Source organism: Theobroma cacao, chromosome 5, assembly GCF_053813885.1.
Source record: "Theobroma cacao isolate CCN51 chromosome 5, ASM5381388v1, whole genome shotgun sequence".
In the NCBI taxonomy this organism is placed as follows: domain Eukaryota; kingdom Viridiplantae; phylum Streptophyta; class Magnoliopsida; order Malvales; family Malvaceae; genus Theobroma; species Theobroma cacao.
This window is the reverse complement of record NC_142643.1, coordinates 45,161,983-45,183,309: the sequence shown is the minus strand read 5'-3', so window position 1 is coordinate 45,183,309 and position 21,327 is coordinate 45,161,983. Positions and strand designations below refer to the sequence as shown.

The 21,327-nt window shown below is 32.3% G+C and overlaps 2 protein-coding genes across 2 annotated transcripts; both read left to right on the top strand.

Moving 5' to 3' along the window:
• Window positions 1–8,594: 8,594 nt before the first annotated feature.
• Window positions 8,595–10,192, top strand: LOC148762993 (uncharacterized). The gene is made up of 3 exons (XM_088806422.1): window positions 8,595–8,885; window positions 9,025–9,411; window positions 9,736–10,192. The coding sequence occupies exons 1-3, from the start codon at window positions 8,637–8,639 to the stop codon at window positions 9,931–9,933; spliced, it is 834 nt and encodes a 277-aa protein (XP_088662548.1). The 5' UTR covers window positions 8,595–8,636; the 3' UTR covers window positions 9,934–10,192.
• A 5,648-nt stretch (window positions 10,193–15,840) lies between these two features.
• On the top strand, window positions 15,841–17,350 carry LOC18600178 (uncharacterized). The gene is made up of 3 exons (XM_088806423.1): window positions 15,841–16,133; window positions 16,273–16,644; window positions 16,969–17,350. The coding sequence occupies exons 1-3, from the start codon at window positions 15,885–15,887 to the stop codon at window positions 17,164–17,166; spliced, it is 819 nt and encodes a 272-aa protein (XP_088662549.1). The 5' UTR covers window positions 15,841–15,884; the 3' UTR covers window positions 17,167–17,350.
• Window positions 17,351–21,327: the final 3,977 nt, after the last annotated feature.

Genomic DNA, 21,327 nt, shown 5'->3' with positions numbered 1-21,327 from the left:
GATGCACTCGTAAAACATCTATATTGTTAAAAGAAAATCGTAGCATCTCATATGTTTATAAATAACTTAAAAGTTCATCTAACTACTAATTGAAACCTTGATAAAGACTTCATTATTTGAAAGCACATCCAGCTTCTTTTTCTCTTCAACCCTCTATTCAGAGCAAACAACTTAACTTGGAATTAATTTAAAATATTTAATATTCCTTAACCAAGGAGTTGCTTGCGATAGCAGTTCAATAATTTTAAAGGCTTAATATTCCTTAACCAATGTCAAGAAATGGAAGATCGTCGCAGAGATTTTGATCTCCTCTGAGTTGGAGGGAATTTCCATTTCAAAACAAGATTTCTGGCCGCTTGATCTCAACTTTTGGAAACGAGCTCTCTCTGCTGTTTTTGGATCACTTCACGTTTGTCTAGCTTAATTATAGTCTTTTGTTGATTCGTTTCTGGTTGCCCAGTATTTTCTGTATAGGGGCTCTATTCTTCTTGGATAGGTGCTGCTTTGTGCTTGATAAGCAGCTGATCGCTTTTGTATTTGGTTCGGACATTGTCGCTTTTACAAAGCAACATGAGTCATCTACTTCCAAGGTTCAAGACTCACCATGACATTTTAGCTCCGAGATATATGTAAGTCAACCACTTATTTTTTTTTTTTAAAAAAGAATAATATACAAGTTGGGAGGAAGGGTAGATGTTGACGACTATGTTTGAACTATGGTGTGGATTGACTTTGTTTTAGACTTTAGATTCTTTATGGTGTTGGAAACTTAATTATGAGGTTGTCTTCCTTCTTTAAAATTATTTGAAAAAGCTGGTGATCATATATCGTAGGATCATGCATTGAGATCCAAACTCAGATATCCAAGAAGGTGAAGCAGATATTTTTTTTGCCAAACCCAAAAAGAGTTTTATTAATAAATAATCAGAGGGTTTCATATTTCATGTTAACCACACAATTAGCAGAACGTATATGATAACGAATACGACACCTAAACAAACTAGAAAAATCACTTAGAAAAACAAATATACATAGAATAATCTCAATCACCACTTGCCTCCAAACAATACTTAAGAGGTGAAGCAGACATATGCATTCTATACAAATAAGAAGGCCTCTCCTCTTAAAAAAGGGTACCCTTTGTTAACATTGGTGAGGATCTAATGGGACGTGGAAAATGGAAGACCCCCAACTTATCCAAAAATCCAACACTTCCTCACCCAAAAGAATTAATGCTAGACCCTTCTTGAAAAACCAAAAAAGGACCTTTGGATCAGGACAATTGCACAAGATGTGGCTCCAGCTGTACTATAATTTCAGCATGTTTTCAGAATGTGCTCATGCTAACCTGTTGCCCTTAGGACATAACCAAAAGCTACAGTGTTAATTTTTGATCTACTCCACCATGACCACTTCCTCTTGTTTTAACATACCTTGGGTTGACAACTTTAAAGGGGGTTTTTGTGATAGAGAACAGAGGCGTTGCAAACAAGTAAAAAGAAGCACTAGAGACGGCAAAGAGGAAGATTGGAGCAGTTTCTAAAGTATTGAGTGTTGTGACAGGTGGAAGAGAATAAGAAGAGAATTAGAGAGTGAATTTAGAAAGAGAAGCTTTGGAGGAGAATGTGTTAGCCTTTTTTTTAAGGGAGGGAAGAACCCCTCTAAATGAATTGTGAGGCTCTATATATAGTGCTAAAAGTGACGGTTACTCAATAATAGACTTTAATGCGCCAAATGAATGATATTATTATGAAAACAATTAATGTGAGTAACCGTTACTGTAATTGGATATAATAAGACTTTTTTTCAAGTAAAAGGTAATAGAAAAGAGGTACATGTACAAAGGTACAAAAGAAGAAGCTATACATAAACAAGTACAAAAGAAGAAGATATATGAGAACAGGTATACGAGAACAAGATAGGAGGGTGAAACACCTTCAAGAAAAGATTAAGAGGAAGACCTCTTAACTACTTCCATATCTGAGCCACCAAGCCAAACTCTCCAAAACATCCCAAGATGAAAGTAACCCATGAACCTTGCCACTTATTTCGAGTTGCTTTCACTGTCATTCAAGTGAAGTAGTTATTCTATTCGAAGTAGTTGTTCTACTTGTATTAGTTGTTCCATATGGAGTAGTGCTCTACTTACTCTAGTTGTTCTGTTTTAAGTAGTACTTCACTTGTTTTAGTTGTTCTGTGTGAAGTAGCACTTCACTTGTTCTAGTTATTCTGCGTGAAATAGTGCTTCACTTGTTTTAGTTGTTCTTTGTACAATATTATGTTATAACATAATTCTTTAGAGAATAGGTATTAACTAAAATCAAGTATCTACATTTTGCCTCCTGCATAAGAATTCTTACTTAAGAATAATTCTTATGCATTACTTTAGGAAAAAGTTTTATTTTATACTATAATGTATTGTCCTATAGCATCTCAGACAGTAACGTCTCAAGTAGTACTGTTTTAGATAGTAACACCTTAAGCAGTAATGCTTTAGGTAATAATATATTATTATCTAGTGTAATATTTGATTAATTATATAATAATATATTTTCATAGAATAATATTTTCAAGATACAAATCGTAAAAGGAAAGTTAATCTTTTTCATAAAAACTTTGATTCTATATGCTCTATAAATATGAAGCTACTATGAACAATTTTCTTCATTCAAATTCTAAGCAAAATAAAATTTAGAGTAAGGTCTGTTCTTTTGCGAATATTTTTTAACACGTACATTTTTCTTCTTCTTATAATTTTTTGTTTGCAAGTTTTTCTTCTTCTTTTAATTTCTTGTTTGCTCTCCCTCTGTTTTTATTAGTATTTTTCTTGCTTTTCAAAAAAATTGAATTTTTTTGGCTTACATGTTTGTTGCCCCTTGCATGAAATTTTTTTAATTGAAATATGAGAAAAAAAGATTCATGCATGAGATGGAGTTTTTTGATTGAAAGAGATTTTTTTTATGTATATATTTAAACAAACAGGTAAATTGTTTGATTTTTAAAAAAAAGTTCAAAACAGGAATTATTTATGTTTGGAAAGAAATTATCTTGGTAAAACAAGGATTTGTTTCAAGTCATGATGTAGCTAAAAGTAAATTGCAAAAGCAAAAGTGTTAAAAAAATTCAAGCAAACACGTCAAGGAAGAAATTTTTTTTATATTGAATTGATTTTTGCCTTAAAGCTTTGTTTTGATGTTCTGATTGTTTTTGTTTTGAATTTTCTTTTTGTTTTGAAGTATAACTCTTCCTTGTGAAACATTAAAATAAAAAAACAAATAATAGCTGAACTGAAGAGGAGTAAACAAAAGCTGGTGTATGTCAGCTTTTTGTTGCTTCTTTTGTTTCTTGGCCTTTGGACTGTTGCAAGTACAAGCAGCACAAGTATTTTTTTTATTGAATTAAAGCCTTTGCTTTTAAACCGCGAGCTTTTTCAATTGAAGTCGCCGTATATGCCGCGAGCTCTCTTAAGTGGGGTGTCGCGAGCACCTTTGAATTATTTTTTTAAAAAAATTATATATATATATATATATTTTAGTTATATTCACTTGTTAATTTTTATAATATATATTAATAATAAAATCTATCATTTTGATAAATTTTGTTATTTTACTTTGTCGTGTTTGTTATTATTATTATATATATTTTTAATTGACAAATGCATAAATAATAAAAATTATTACGTTTGTATACTTATCTTTTTTTTCATGATCATGTTTGTAGGTTTCTTTTTCCATCTTTCTCCATCTTCCTCTATGCCTAAAACACGTTTCCCTCCAAATATCCATTATGGTGAGTTTAGAAGAGCTTCAATAAGGAAAAAGATCACTGGACATAAAAAGAAGAATAATGATTCCGAAATAATTCCTCCAAGGAAAAGTAGAGTAGGAAAAAGTGGTGAAGTTCCTTTTGTCTCTAAAAATTGGAAAGATAAAATTATTAGCGAAAGAGGAAAATATCGTTTTTGAGAAAAAGTTCGTGCCAAACAAGTTGACGAACATCCCTCTGAACCTGTTGGATATGATTGGAATCGTCTATGCTCAGAAGCACCTCTTCATAAAAGAAGTGGTATTCCAGGACAATCGTTTTTGGGTTTGACCAACTGGCTCCGCCTGACTCTTCTTCAACCATCAGTTTTTCTTCTTACATTTCTTCATTTCTCATGACAGGACTTCAACTCTATTTAGATAAACTTAAGAGTTGTACTGTCCCAGCTTTTGATAGAGTTGGTATCCACACTTCTAGATAGTTTGCTTATTGGAGAGAGTGTGTTGAAGAATTGAGATCTTTTATTGTGCCTTTGACTAATCCCATAGCTTGTCTCTACACTCCTCTTATAAGTAACACGGATTTATCCTTACGCTTGATTCCTCTCAAAAAGAAAAAATATGTAAATGAAGAAAGAGATTATGCTCCTTGCACTCTTACTCATCAAACAAAACATGTGCATCGAAAAGTAAGTTTATCCTTTACTTCTTCTTTTACATTTTTTTTAAAATTCATTTCCTCGTCATACTTTTTTTTTTGTAAAGAGCAACACTTGCGAGAGTAGAACTTAACTCGATTGAAGAGGAAGAGACTTTTGAAGTTGAGACTAAGGAAGAATCATGTGACTTTGAACGTAATGATGAATTTGATGATGAGTCTGTTGATGTTGATGAAACTGAAGTTGAGGGTGAGCTAGCCCCTTTTGATGATTTCATTGAGTTGGATGTTCTATTTCTTTCACATGTTTGGAGCTCCACTGAAGTTAGAGTTGATTCTGAAGCTATTCCTGATGTAGTCATCGATAATGTTAGAGCAACTCCTGATTGAGATTGTTCATGATGTTGGAGTTGTTATTGATGATGCTATAGTTACTCCAATTAATTCTCATGCTTCTTCCTCCCCAATGCTAGCACATAAAGATGCCAATAGTGTTTTTGGTACTCAAGTAGCACGTATTGAATAGAGTGGTAGGAAAGTCGACTTTCATGGTTTTCAAATTTCTTCAGAATATGTAGAATTCTTGGAGCAAATTTTCAGTATAGAAGGGGAATTTTGGAGTACCTCCTTTTTGAAGAACATGGATATCATTTGCTTAATGATGGAAGTGTTGGGTAGAGCTTTAGTCATTTCCCATGCTCCATTAATAAGTACTTCACCAGAGGAATTGTAACAGATGTTACAGGATATCGATGATGCTTGTAATGTTGGATTCAAACTTGAATGCCTCAATGATTGTAGATCTAAAGCCAAAGTTTTTCTCAACAAGTCTTCCTTGAAAAAAGAGTTGGAAGACATTGCAACAAAGATAGCTTCATCGAGAAAGCATGAAGTTGAACTGCAAAAACAATTAGATATCTTTGTCAATATTAAGAATAGTAACTCTTCTCTATGGAATATGTAATTGACTAGGCTTTTGCTTCCCTTTTGCTTCTCTTTTACCATTTTCAAAGCTCATTTGAGCTAGTACTTTGCTAATGATATATCGTATCTTTATTTTCTTTTTGCAATAATAATAATATCATACACATGCTGCGTACTTATTTTTATTTCACGTTATTGTATATGACCAAAAGGGAACTCTCAACTTTACATCAAGGAGATTAACTCTAACCTGATATGAAGGAGATTAATTCAACCCTTAAAATAAGTAAGCATAAAAGTTGCGGCCAATTTGTAAGTAATAAGCAAGGGTCAAGAAATGAGCGATAAAGCTTGCAACCAATAGCATAACATCATTACAGCCAAATTATAAGCAATAAAGCTAGCAGCTGAAATATGAATAATAAATTATAATAAAAGAATAAGCGATAAAGCTTGTGACTAATAGAAAAATATCATTGCAGCCAAATATGAGCAGTAAAGCTTGCGGTTGAAGTAAGAATGATGAACTATGATCAAAGAATGAGCGATAAAGCTTGCAACCAATAGTATAATATAATTACAGTCAAAATATAAGCGATAAAGCTAGTAGCTGAATATGAATTTTCTTTTTTAATGTCAAATTGCAATTCATAAAGCAATGAAGAGTCAAAGTCATAGAAATATCATACATAAGCGGGAAGCAGGTTGTTCAGGACCCTGTTGTTCTCAATCAATAACTCTTCTACTTACATTTTCTTGTGGAATATTCTCTTATAAAAAGGACCTTTGTTTTCTCCTAGCTGTCTAGTCCTTACGATTGGGACCAAAGAAATAAATTTGGTTTCAGAGGATAAAGGGAATCAAATTTCTTTTGGCTTAGTGGTTGTCACCAAGAATGAAAAGTGGTGCCCAAAGATGGAAAATTTTTTTTGAATCGAATGGTTGAGCAACACAACAATTGTTATTATTTGTTTTTCTCATTGCCATGATTCAACCATCAAATTAATTAGTTTGTATCGTTTATACAAACACTTAATTATGGTTATGTAATTGTTTTCTGTATGCTTATGGGAGTGCTGCTATGACAATGGTTGCATCTTGTAACAAGATTTTTCCTGTTTATTTTTGGGTTATACTCATCCATTAAAAAAAACTACAAAAATTATGGTTTTTATTAATAGAATATTCAATTGGTAAAGCTTGAAATTCTGTTGGTATTGAGAATTATCAACGGAATATTTTGTCAATAAATTAGTCGAAGAAGCAATTGTTAGTAATATATTTTTGTCAATGACAAAATATTCTGTCCATAATCTACAGAAAGTATATTCTGTTGATAATGTTATTCCTCGTCGATAATTGATAAGCAGTCAAATCCGTTAATATCTCTTGGTAAACTTCCATCAACAAATCCTATTTCTGCTTTTATCGGAAAATTACATAAGTGAATAATGAAAAAAGAAAAATTACAGGAACCTTTTCATTGGAATTTCCTTTGGATTAATTTTTTAATTTGATGTTTGGTTAACCTCATAACATTATTTAATTAGTGTTTTAAAGGGTGATATATAGTATAATGATTAATGTTTTTATTTGTCACATGTCACAATTATGGAGCAAATGACAAAAAAAAAAAATTAAGGTAGCCATGTTGGTTCACTATCATATGGTTCATGTCGGATTTATTGCATCCAGAAAAAATGTGGCTGACTTACAATTTTCTTTTCTGCTGGCCTCAACTATGATGGTGATGTGGGAATTATATTAAGTGCATGCAAAAAGAAAACGTCTGTAAATATTATATAGCCTACTTGATATAGTAAATGCATATGATTTCACCATCAAATAATGAAAAATTATATTTATTTAATTGATTTCGTTAAATCGTTTTACACGAGCAGCTCTCCATGACAGAAGGTCAGCTATACCATTAGCTTTCCCTACATATAGCAAGAGACTGATCTTGATCTGCACAAAAGAAAAAGGAAATAGAAAGCTGAAGACAATCAAGAAGGATTGCCTGCAGATGAGGTTGATGCACCATACGCCTGCAAAGAGAGGAGAAAGCAGATGAAAAAGCTTTTTTTAACTGCTTGAAAATTGTCAGAAAATAAAATTCTAAAGTTGGCACTAGCTACTCCATGACAACATCATCCCCTCTGCATATAGAAATACCATACGCAGGAGGACCAACCAAATACAAATGACAATGACAAATTAATAGAGAGGAGCTGAATCCTCACAAATGTTGCTTCTATATCTTCTTTAAAGATAAAGATGCACTCGTAAAACATCTATATTGTTAAAAGAAAATCATAGCATCTCATATGTTTATAAATAACTTAAAAGTTCATCTAACTACTAATTGAAACCTTGATAAAGACTTCATTATTTGAAAGCACATCCAGCTTCTTTTTCTCTTCAACCCTCTATTCAGAACAAACAACTTAACTTGGAATTAATTTAAAATATTTAATATTCCTTAACCAAGGAGTTGCTTGCACTCGCAGTTCAATAATTTTAAAGGCTTAAAAGGCCTTTTTATTGAAATTAAGAAAATAAAGTCTTTTTTATTGAAGCTAAAGAAAAAAGAGCAAATAAGGAAAGAAAATTTATAATAGAAAAAAAATAGTGGTTGGAAATTATTAAATACATATTATTCTTAGTTGATTGGGCATAAGAGAAATAGTTGATGATTAATAGTATTATGGTAATTGAAAAATGATAAAAATTTAAAATTTATTAAGTACATATTAGAAAAAGAAGAAAATATGTCATTTTAGTAATTATTTTAATTTTTTATATATCTTTAATATAATATAATAATTAATTATATTATTATTATTATTATAATAAAATTACAACATCTATAAAAATTTGAAACCTAAAATCCTTAGTTTGGTGACTTGACCTTAAAGCCGCCCTAATTGCCTAATATTTATCTCATGGATCATATGCAAGTCCAATGATTTAGGCAAGAGCAAGCCTGCACCAGTAAATATAAAAAGTATGAAGAGATTGCCATTACTGATATGACCAATCAACGATGAAAAAAAGACACATACTGCTAACAAATAATGGTGAAAACAGACCATGACAATTGTCGGCTCTCGAGAAAGTTAATGATTCTGCATTGTGTTTATCTCAGAGACCTACTTGGCCTTGAGTCACTGTAGTACTTATTGACAAAATGACAATGATGTATAATTGTATCAGGGAACCTTTCCTATAAATTGGAGCACATCCTGGAAACGATTTCAAGCAAACCAATTGAGTATTTCACACAAAAAATGAAGAGACTAAGCTTAAGCATTCTGTTCTTGGCCTGCCTGGTGGCTTTTGCCGCTGCCCAAAGTGCTTCTGATGTCATAGCTTATTGGGCTGACTACAAAGCTACGGATAATGGCTGGACAATACCTCCTTTTTGTGCCGAAGTGGATGGTGATAAGCCCTTGGAATGGCGCAGCCAACATGGATGGACCGCCTTCTGTGGACCGAATGGTCCTCAAGGGGTAGATTCTTGTGGCAAGTGCGTAAATGTAAGGACTTAAGCTTTGTTTCCTTGATGATTTAGATATTTATCTTTTCCTATTTGTCTTTTGTCTTCTATAAGAAAGCTCGTGTCTTCATTAAAATTTCTGAGCTATACGTATAATTTATTCTCGTGCGCACGTGAAGGTGACCAACACTGCTACTGGAGCTTATGAAACGGTGAGAATCGTCGATACATGCGGCGCTGACGGCCTAGTGATGGACCTCGAGACTGCGTTTAAACCCATTGACACTGATGGAAGAGGCTATCAAAACGGTCACCTTACTGTGGACTATGAATTTGTGGACTGTGAAGCTGTGGACGGTGACACAGACGACGACGTCCCAGATGCTACCAATGTCATTGCTTTTTGGGCTGACTACAATGCTACGAATAATGGCTGGGTCATACCTCCTTTTTGCGCCGCAGTGGATGGTGATAAGCCCTTGGAATGGCGCAGCAAATATGGATGGACCGCCTTCTGTGGACCAGTTGGTCCTACGGGGGTAGACGCTTGTGGCAAGTGCTTGAAGGTGAGCAACTTTTTCTACCTCTCACTAATTTTCATCTCCATATATTGAATATATCTATTGAATAGTACTGAAGGAAAATTAGAGACTTCGCCTAAGAAATGCTTGTGCAATACATCGAAATTATGAGCTATAAACATAATTTATTCTCACCTGCATGCAGGATCGGATGGTAGTTAGGTTCAAAGGGGCCATGGCTCCCTCAAAAGTTCTCAAATTCCTACATTTTGATCGTGCAAATTATGGCCATAAAATATTAAAATTCTGAGTTGTATATTATTTTCATGCATAGTTTAATCAATCTTGGCACCGCCACTGTACTTGCAGATAACCAACACTGAAACTAAAGACGAGGAAACAGTGAGAATCGTTGACACATGCGGCATTGACGGCCTGGTGTTAGACCTCGAAACTGCATTTAAACCGATTGACACCAATGGGAACGGCATCAATCGAGGACACCTTATTTTGGACTATAAGGTTGTGGATTGTGACGACGATGCAGTGCTCGTCTACTCCCAGTAACTTTTAAGTTACAAAGTTAGACTTCCCACTTTTTTCATGAATAAATCTGTAATAAGAACCGTTATGTAATACCATGTTACTAGGATGGTAATCTTTGGTGTTTGGAAAATGAAATCAAAAAGTGGGATTCTGTATGCTAAGCTTTCTGTGGAGGAAAATTTAATAATGTTATTATATGCTGAAAGAGGTAAGAAGGTGATTCATAGCTTGAGATGTTGTCCGATTTTCTCAACAAAAAATGACAAATATATTATTGCAATTTATGTGGATTGTTTGGTTTTCATGGAGGAGAATTCCTGTGAACTTCACTTATTAAATTGATTTTAGGTGAGATATTTAGCTTAAATTTTAGAATGACATTAGAGCATGTAGAGAGAATGGTCTTATGTTAATATAATAATTTTTCATTATCGGTGAATCTTTCTTTAATACTTTTCTGAATATCTTTAAAACAGAGCAACTGTCTCTTTTGTTTTTTTTTTTTCTCTGCTCTTTCAGATGCAAATTCAGCATTTCCACCATCATCATCGGTCAAATTTTCATGAGGTACATAAGCAGGGGGAGAGCTAGCCAAATTTTATTGGGGGGGCCAAACACAGTTAAATAAGAGTTAAAAATTATAAAACCCTAATATGTTAAATTCAATCAACAATAAAAATATTAATAATAGAAATATGAAACTAAATATAAAACTATAATTCGTAAAATATAAATAGTTAAAAACGATATATACGATTAATAATTTTTTCTTATATAATCAGAATTATTTAAATACTATATATTCAAGAGAATTTTATTTTAACTAAACATAAAATGTAAAGCATATAAAAAAATATATTCAAGTTAATTTTCTCTTACATAATCAAGATTAATAAAAAAATGATACGTTGATGAAATTTTAAGTAACAATGTACTATTACAACTTATATTTGAGAACTATATAATAATTTATTAATTTTTAAATATTAAAATCATAGAAAATAAAATTTATGTAACATAAAAAAGAATAACATGGCAAGTAGAAGGTAGATACCGCATATTACATAACAAAAAAGAAAGAAAAAGAATATGGTTAATGATTTGTAAAAATTTGAGAAAGAATATTTTTAAAAACTTATAACATATGAATAAATAAAATAAAAATAAACAAATAAACAAATATAAATTAAAAAAATTTAAAGTTGAGTAAGATAAGTGAAATCATTTTATTATTTTTTATTTATATTAATTATTAAATAAACCATTATTTTGAGGGAGCTAATAATAGAATATATGAAAAAATTTAAAAATTTTTATATGTTATGGAAAAAATTTTAAAAGTTTTTTTTTTGGGGGGGGCGCCATTACGTAAGGAGGCCCCGCCCCTGTACATAAGGAAGATGAAAACTTCGGCTGCCAAGCTTGCAAGCTGGAAATTCATTGTCCAACCTATATAGGTAAAGAATGTTGATATTACCTACACAAAACATGCACTGAATTGCCCAATGAGGTGTTACATCCTCATCATTCCAGCATGCGCTAAACCTTCTTACTAGATCTCCTAATACCAAGAACTTCATATGTGGATATTGGATTGTTTTCCAATACCACAAATGGTTACATCACAGTCATCCACTTGTTTTTAAGAATTTATTTGTCGAGGATGATATAAGAGAGTATTATTGTGATATTTGTAAAGAAAAACAATTTACAAAAAATCACATATATTATTGTGAAGAATGTTTAGACATGTTCGTTACTCACATAAAATGCGTACTTTCTGAGGTAAACTCACATATGACATATGTATTCATCTAAATAGAATATTTTGAATCTTTGCTGAAAATTTTGAAAACATATATGAAAATGAATTTGCAAATAGTATACAATTCACACATATCATACATGCATTAATATGTTATCTCTTATTTACAACAATATTTGTTGCTTTAAACATTTTGACGTAAACTTATTGCAATTTATTAAGATTTATCACTTGTTGACAGGATTGCTTGGTCTAGCTACTTGATATTGGTATAAGCTATAGACATTTTTTGTCTCAAGAAGAAATTACTTTCAGATATCTACTGTAACTTTTAGCAATAAAAGAAAGTACACTACTATCTGTTCTTATCACTAATTAAGGCTCCATACAAACAAATTTAATAATATATCTTAATTGGGTGCATATTTGCTTTGTCAGGTTGAAAAAGTATTAGCATGGCCTGTTCCACGAATAAGGGAGAAATCCGTTGAGTTGGAAGAAGAAATAGAAGATCGTCGCAGAGATTTTGATCTCCTCTGAGTTGGAGGGAATTTCCGTCTTCAAAACAAGATTTCTGGCCGCTTGATCTCAACTTTTGGAAACGAGCTCTCTCTGCTGTTTTTGGATCACTTCACGTTGGTCTAGCTGATGTATAGTCTTTTGTTGATTCGTTTCTGGTGGCCCAGTATTTTCTGTATAGGGGCTCTATTCTTCTTGGATAGGTGCTGCTTTGTGCTTGATAAGCAACTGATCGCTTTTGTATTTGGTTCGGACATTGTCGCTTTTACAAAGCAACATGAGTCTTCTACTTCCAAGGTTCAAGACTCACCATGACATTTTAGCTCCGAGATATATATAAGCCAACCACTATTCAAAAAAAATGATATACAAGTTGGAAGGAAGGGTAAATGTTGACGACCATGTTTGAACTGTGATGTGGATTGAGAAAACTTAATTATGAGGTTGTCTTCCTTCTTTAAAATTATTTGAAAAAGCTGGTGATCATATATCTGAGGATCATGCATTGAGATCCAAACCCAGATATCCAAGAAGGTGAAGCAGATTTTTTTCTTTTTTGCCAAACCCAAAAGGAGTTTTATTAATAAATAATCAGAGGGTTTCATATTTCATGTTAACCACACAATTGGGAGAATGTATATGATAACGACTACGACAATTAAACAAACTAGAAAAATCACTTAAAAAATCAAATAGACATGCTTTCCAAAATAAAAAACCAAAATCCATAGAAAACTCTCATTCACCGACTTGCCTCCAAACAACACTTAAAAGGTGAAGCAGACATATGCATTATATATAAAAAAGAAGGCCTATCCACTTAAAAAAGGATCTTTGGATCTTTGGATCAGGACAATTGCCCAAGATGTGGCTCTAACTGTACAATAATTTCAGCATGTTTTTAGAACGTGCTGATGCGAGCCTGTTGCCTTAGGACATAAACAAAAGCTACAGCGGTTATTTTTTATCTACTCCACCGTGACCACTTCCTCTTGTTTTTGACATACCTTGGGTTGAAACTTTTGTTTTCTCCTAGCTAGCTGTCTGGTCCTTACGGTCGGGACCAGAGAAACAGCTTTGGTTTCAGAGGATAAGGGGAATCAAATTTCTTTTGGCTTTGTCGTTGTCAGCAAAAATGAAAAGTGGTGCACAAAGATGGAAAAAAATTTTTGAATCTAATGGTTGAGCAGCACAACAATTATTATTATTTGTTTTTCTCATTGCCATGACTCAACCATCAAACTAATTAATTTACACCCGAGCATTTATCTCATTAACTGGTACATAATCCCTCTGCCTAAAGAGTAGAGTTCGAATCTCTCCTCTTCCAATTATAAAAAAAAAAACCATCAAACTAATTAGTTTGTATCGTTTATACAAACACTTAATTATGGTTATGTAATTGTTTTCTGCATGCTTATGGGAGTGCTGCTATGACAATGGTTGATCTTGTAACAGAATTTTTCCAGTTAATTTTTGGGTTATACTTATCTATTAAAAATCTTATAAAAATTATTATTTTTATCGATAAAATATTCAATTGATAAAGCTTGAAAATCTGTTAGTATTGAGAATTATTGACAAAAGACTTCGTCACTAAATCAATCCAAGAAATGGTTGTTGTAATATTTTTTTGTTGGTGAAGAAATTTTCCGTCAGCAACATACCAATGGTATACTTTGTTGAAAATAATATTCTCTTATTGGTGAAACAAATAATTGGTAAGCGATAAATCCGTCAATATCAGTACCTAAATTTTCATCAATAAATACTATTTTTGCTCTGCTGGTAGGTTACATGAATGATCAATAATTGAAAAAAAAATTACTTGAATCTTTTCATTTGAATTTTTTTCGAATTAATTTTTTGATTTGATGTTTGGTTAATTTCATAATATTATTTAATTATTATTTTGAAAGGTGATAGATAGATAGTAATGCTTAAGGTTTTGATTTGTCACACGTCACAGTTATGGACAAAAAGACAAGAAATTAAAAATTAAGGTAGTCATGTTGGTTCACTATCATATGGTTCATGTTGGATTTATTACATCCAAAGAAAAAATGTGGCTATCCTGCAATTTTCTTTTCTGGTGGCCTCAACTACGATGGTGATGTGGGAGTCATATTAAGTGCATGGAAAAGGAAAACGTGTGTAAATATTAAATAGCTTATTTTATAATACATGCATATGATTTCACCATCATATAATAAAAAATATATATTTTTCATAGATTTCATTAATTCCTTTCATAAGAACAGCAGCTCTCCATGACAGAAGGTCAGCTACACCATTAGCTTCCCTACAGCAAGAGACTGATCTTGATCTGCACAAAAGAAAAAAAAATGAAAGCTGAAGACAATCGAGAAGGATTGCCTGCAGATGAGGTTGATGTACTAGACGCCTGCAAAGAGAGGAGAAAGCAAATGAAAAAGCCTTCTTTAACTGCTTGAAAATTGTCAGAAATTAAAATTCTAAAGTTGGCACTAGCTACTCCATGACAACATCATCCCCTCTGCATATAGAAAAACCGTAGGCAGGAGGACCAAACAAATACAAATGACAATGACAAAGTAATAGACAGGAGCCGAATCCTCACAAATGTTGCTTCTATATCTTCTTTAAAGATAAACATGCACTCGTAAAACATCTATATTGTTAAAAGAAAATCGTAGCATCTCATATGTTTATAAATAACTTAAAAGTTCATCTAACTACTAATTGAAACCTTGATAAAGACTTCATTATTTGAAAGCACATCCAGCTTCTTTTGCTCTTCAACCCTTTATTCAGAACAAATAACTTAACTTGGTATTAATTTAAAATATTTAATATTCCTTAACCAAGGAGTTGCTTGCAATAGCAGTTCAATAATTTTAAAGGCTTAAAAGGCCTTTTTTATTGAAATTAAGAAAATGAAGTCTTCTTTATTGAAGTTAAGGAAGAAAGAGCAAATAAGGAAAGAAAATGTATAATAGAAAAAAAATAGTGGTTGGAAATTATTAAATACATATTATTCTTAGTTGATTGGGAATAAGAGAAATAGTTGATAATTAATAGTATTGTGGGAATTGAAAAATGATAAAAAAAATTGAAATTTATTAAGTACATATTAGAGAAAGAAGAAAATATGTCCTTTTAATAATTATTTTAATTTTTATATATTTTTAATATAATATAATAATAAATTATATTATTATTATAAAATTACAACATCTATGAAAATTTGAAACCTAAAATCCTTAGTTTGGTGACTTGACCTTAAAGCCGCCCTAATTGCCTAATATTTATCTCATGGATCATATGCAAGTCCAGTAATTTAGGCAAGAGCAGCCCGCACCAGTAAATATAAAAAGTATGAAGAGATTGCTATTATTGATATGACCAATCAATGACGAAAAAAAGACAAACACTACTGGCAAATAATGGTGCAAACAGACCTTGTGAATTAGTGATTCTGCATTGTGTTTATCTAGAGACTTACTGGGCCTTGAGTCAGTGTAGTACTTATTGACAAAATGTCAATGATGTATAATTCTATTATTAAGAGAATGAAAATCACATGGTTTAATCTTTACACGTAGGGTGACAAATGAAGTCTATAATTGTATCAGGGAACCTTTCCTATAAATTGGAGCACATCCTGGAAACGATACCAAGCAAACCAATTGAGTATTTCACACAAAAAATGAAGAGACTCAGCTTAAGAATTCTGTTCTTGGCCTGCCTGGTGGCTTTTGCCTCTGCCCAAAGTGCTTCTGATGTCATAGCTTATTGGACTGACTACAATACTACGGAAAATGGCTGGACAATACCTTCCTTTTGTGCCGCAGTGGTTGGTGGTAAGCCCTTGGAATGGCGCAGCAAATATGGATGGACAGGCTTCTGTGGACCGAATGGTATTCAGGGGGTAGATTCTTGTGGCAAGTGCTTAAATGTAAGGACTTAAGCTTTGTGTCCTTGATAATTTTGTTATTTATTTTTTCCTATTTGTCTTTTGTCTTCTATAAGAAAGCTCGTGTCTTCATTAAAATTTCTGAGCTATACGCATAATTTATTCTCGTGCGTACGTCCAGGTGACCAACACTGCAACTGGAGCTTATGAAACGGTGAGAATCGTCGATACATGCGGCGCTGGAGGCCTAGAGTTGGACCTCGAGACTGCGTTTAATCCCATTGACACTGATGGACGAGGCTATCAAGAAGGTCACCTTACTGTGGACTATGAATTTGTGGACTGTGATGCAGACGACGACGTCCCAGATGCTACCAATGTCACGGCTTATTGGACTGACTACAATGCTACGAATAATGGCTGGGTCATACCTCCTTTTTGCGCCGGAGAGGTTGGTGATAAGCCCTTGGAATGGCGCAGCAAATATGGATGGACCGGCTTCTGCGGACCAGTTGGTCCTACGGGGGTAGACGCTTGTGGCAAGTGCTTGAAGGTGAGCAACTTTTTCTACCTCTCACTAATTTTCATCTCCATATATTGAATATATCTATTGAATAGTACTGAAGGAAAATTAGAGACTTCGCCTTAGAAAAGCTCGTGCAATGCATGAAAATTATGAGCTATAAACATAATTTATTCCCACCTGCATGCAGGATCGGATGGTAGTTAGGTTCAAAGGGGCCATGGATCCCTCAAAAGTTCTCAAATTCATACAATTTGATCGTGCAAATTATGGCCATAACGTGTTAAAATACTAAGTTGTATATTATTTTCATGCGTAATTTAATCAATGTTGGCTCCGCCACTGTACTTGCAGGTAACCAACACTGAAACTAAAGACGAGGAAATAGTGAGAATCATTGACACATGCGGCACTGGAGGCCTGGAGTTAGACCTCGAAACTGCGTTTAATCCGATTGACACCAATGGGAACGGCTTCAATCGAGGGCACCTTATTGTGGACTATAAGATTGTGGATTGTGACGACGATGCAGTGCTTGTCTACTCCCAGTAACTTTTAAGTTACAAAGTTAGACTTCCCACTTTTTTCATGAATAAATCTGTAATAAGAACCGTTATGTAATACCATGTTACTAGGATAGTAATCTTTGGTGTTTGGAAAATGACATCAAAAAGTGGGATTCTGTATGCTAAACTTTCTGTGAAGGAAAATTTATTAATGTTATTATATGCTGAAAGAGGTAAGAAGGTGATTCATAGCTTGAGATGTCCGATTTTCTCAACAAAAAATGACAAATATATTATTGCAATTTATGTGGATTGTTCGGTTTTCATGGAGGAGAATTCCTGTGAACTTCACTTATCAAATTGATTTTAGGTGAGATGTTTAGCTTAAATTTTAGAATGACATTAAAGAATGTAGAGAGAATGGTCTTAGGTTAATATAATAATTTTTCATTATCAGTGAATCTTTCTTTAATACTTTTCTGAATATCTTTAAAACAGAGTAACTGTCTCTTTTGTTTTTTTTTTTTTTCTATTCTCTTTCGGATGTAAATTCAGCATTTCTACCATCATCATCGGTCGAATTTTCATGAGGTACATAAGGAAGATGAAAATTTTGGCTGCCAAGCTTGCAAGCTGGAAATTCATTGTCCAACCTATATATGTAAAGAATGTGGATATTACCTACACAAAACATGCACTGAATTTTGAGGTAAACTCACATATGACATATGTATTCATTTAGATAGAATATTTTGAACCTTTGCCGAAAATTTTGAAAACATATATGAAAATGAATTTGCAAATAGTATACAATTCACACATATCATACATGCATTAATATGTTATCTCTTATTTACAATAAAATTTGTTGCTTTAAACATTTTGACATAAACTTATTGCAATTTATTAAGACTTATCACTTGTTGACAGGATTGCTTGGTCTAGCTATTTGATATTGGTATAAGCTATAGACATTTTTTGTCTCAAGAAGAAATTACTTTCAGATATCTACTGTAACTTTTAGCAATAAAAGAAAGTACACTACTATCTGTTCTTATCACTAATTAAGTCTCCATACAAACAAATTTAATAATATATCTTAATTGGGTGCATATTTGCTTTGTCAGGTTGAAAAAGTATTATCATGGCCGGTTCCACGAATAAGGAAGCAATCCGTTGAGTTGGAAGAAGAAATAGAAGATCGTCGCAAAGATTTTGATCTCCTCTGAGTTGGAGGGAATTTCCGTCTCAAAACAACATTTCTGGCCGCTTGATCTCAACTTTTGAAAACGAGATCTCTCTGCTGTTTTTGGATCACTTCACATTGGTCTAGCTGATGTATAGTCTTTTGTTGATTCGTTTCTGGTTGCCCAGTATTTTCTGTATAGGGGCTCTATTCTTCTTGGATAGGTGCTGCTTTGTGCTTGGTAAGCAGCTGATCGCTTTTGTATTTGGTTCGGACATTGTCGTCGCTTTTACAAAGCAACATGACTCTTCTACTTCCAAGGTTCAAGACTCACCATGACATTTTAGCTCCGAGATATATGTAAGTCAACCCTGGTGAGGATCTAATTGAACTTGGAAAATGGAAGACCCCCAACTTTATCCAAAAATCCAACACATCCTCACCCAAAAGAATTAATGCTAGACCCTACTTGAAAAACCAAAATAGGATTTTTGGATGAGGACAATTGCCCTAGATGTGGCTCCAACTGTACAATAATTTCAGCATGTTTTCAGAACGTGCTGATGCTAGCCTGTTGCCCTTAGGACATAAACAAAACGCAAGCAAAGACTTTAGGCTCCCAATTTGGAGAGGCCCCAATTTTAAAAAAGATTTATAATTTTATAATAATTATAATATAATTAATTATATTAAAAATATATAAAAATAAAAAATAATTCATCAAATTATTTATTTTTTATTTTTTTTAATTATGTGCTTAATAAATCTTAATTTTTTATTACTTCTTTATTTCTTGAATACTATTAATTCTCAACTATATTCTCTTATTTCCAATAAACTAACAGTTACATGTATTTAATCATTTCCAATAGTTATTTTTTTCTCACTTATTTCTCTTATTTCCAATCAACACATTTAATGATTTCCAACAACTATATTTTTTCTATATATAAAACTAATTATTTTTTTCAATGTATAATATCTACTTTTGAAATTTTCATTTCTCATTTGCTCATTCTTCCTTTAACTTTAATTTTTCTCCAAAGAATACACAAGAAGTCTGTTCTTTTATTATCTTCATAAAGCTGTAAGCCTCATTTGCAATTTGCAATAAGCATTCAACAATTATGTACTATTGTTCTAATTTTTACAAATGTTTTTACTTTAATTTAGATTTATATTATATTGTTATATTATTTTTATTTTAAGTGATAGTTGATTTATTTGAATTAAAAATTTTGATTGTTGATTTTATATTAGCCATTTAAAAAATATAAGATAATTATAATAGTTAAATATTTTTAGAATAATGTTAACAATTCCAGTAAGTATTGTTTCAGGAGAAATAAGTTTTTCAAAACTAAAATTAATAAAATCTTATTTAAAATCAACAATGTCTCAAGAAAAATTAAATGGATTAACTATATTATCAATTGAAAAAGAAATATTAGAAGAACTTGATTATAAAAGTTTAATTAAAAATTTTGTATCTCAAAATGCTAAAAGAATAAAATTTTAATAACTTTTTTTAATTTCAATAAAAAAAAAACTTCATTTGAATATTTTGCTTTAAGCCTTTAAATTTATTGAGTCGCTCCTGAACAAAAGCTACAGTGGTAATATTTTATCTACTCCACCGTGACCACTTCCTCTTGTTTTAACATACCTTGGGTTGAAACCTTTGTTTTCTCCTAGCTAGCTGTCTGCTCCTTCCGATCGGGACCAGAGAAATAACTTTGGTTTCAGAGGACAAGGGGAATCAAATTTCTTTTGGCTTTGTCGTTGTCAGCAAGAATGAAAAGTGGTGCCCAAAGATGGGAAAAAAATTTTGAATCTAATGGTTGAGCAACACAACAATTATTATGATTTGTTTTTCTCATTGCCATGACTCAACCATCAAACTATTTAGTTTGTATCGTTTATACAAACACTTAATTATGGTTATGTAATTGTTTTCTGCATGCTTATGGGAGTGCTGCTATGACAATAGTTGATCTTGTAACAGGATTTTTCCCCGTTTATTTAGGGGTTATGCTCATCCATTAAACAAAACTACAAAAATTATGGTTTTTATCGATAGAATATTCAATTAGTAAAGTTTGAAATTCTGTTGGTATTGAGAATTTATCAGCGGAAAATTACGCTGATAAATTAGTCAAAGAAGCAATTGTTGGTAATATTATTTTGTCAGTGACAAAATATTCTGTCAATAATATACTAAAAGGATATCCTGTTGACAATGTTATTCCCCGTTGCTAATTGATAAGCAATCAAATCCGTTAATATCTCTCGGTAAACTACCATCAATAAATCCTATTTCTGCTTTCATCGGAAAATTACATAAATGAAGAATTGAACAAGGAAAAATTACTTGAACCTTTTCATTGGAATTTCCTTCGAATTAATTTTTTAATTTGATGTTTGGTTAACCTCATAACATTATTTAATTATTATTTTAAAGGCTGATGTATAGTATAATGATTAATGTTTATATTTGTCACATGTCACAGTTATGGAGAAAATGACAAAAAAAAATTAAGATATCCATGTTGGTTCACTATCACATGGTTCATGTTGGATTTATTACGTCCACAAAAAATGTGGCTGACCTACAATTTTCTTTTCTGCTGGCAGCAACTATGATGTTGACGTGGGAATCATATTAAGTGCATGCAAAAAGAAAACGCGTGTAAATATTATATAGCCTACTTGATAGAGTATATGCATATCATTTCACTATCAAATAATAAAAAATTATATTTTTTTCATTGATTTCATTAAATCGTTCTACACGAGCAGCTCTCCATGACAGAAGGTTAGCTATACCAGTAGCTTTCCCTACAGCAAGAGACCGATATCGATCTGCACAAAAGAAAAAAGAAATAGAAAGCTGAAGACAATCAAGAAGGATTGCCTGCAGATGAGGTTGATGCACCGTACGCCTGCCAAGAGAGGACAAAGCAAATGAAAAGCCTTCTTTAACTGCTTGAAACTCAGCAAAATTGTCAGGAAATAAACCAG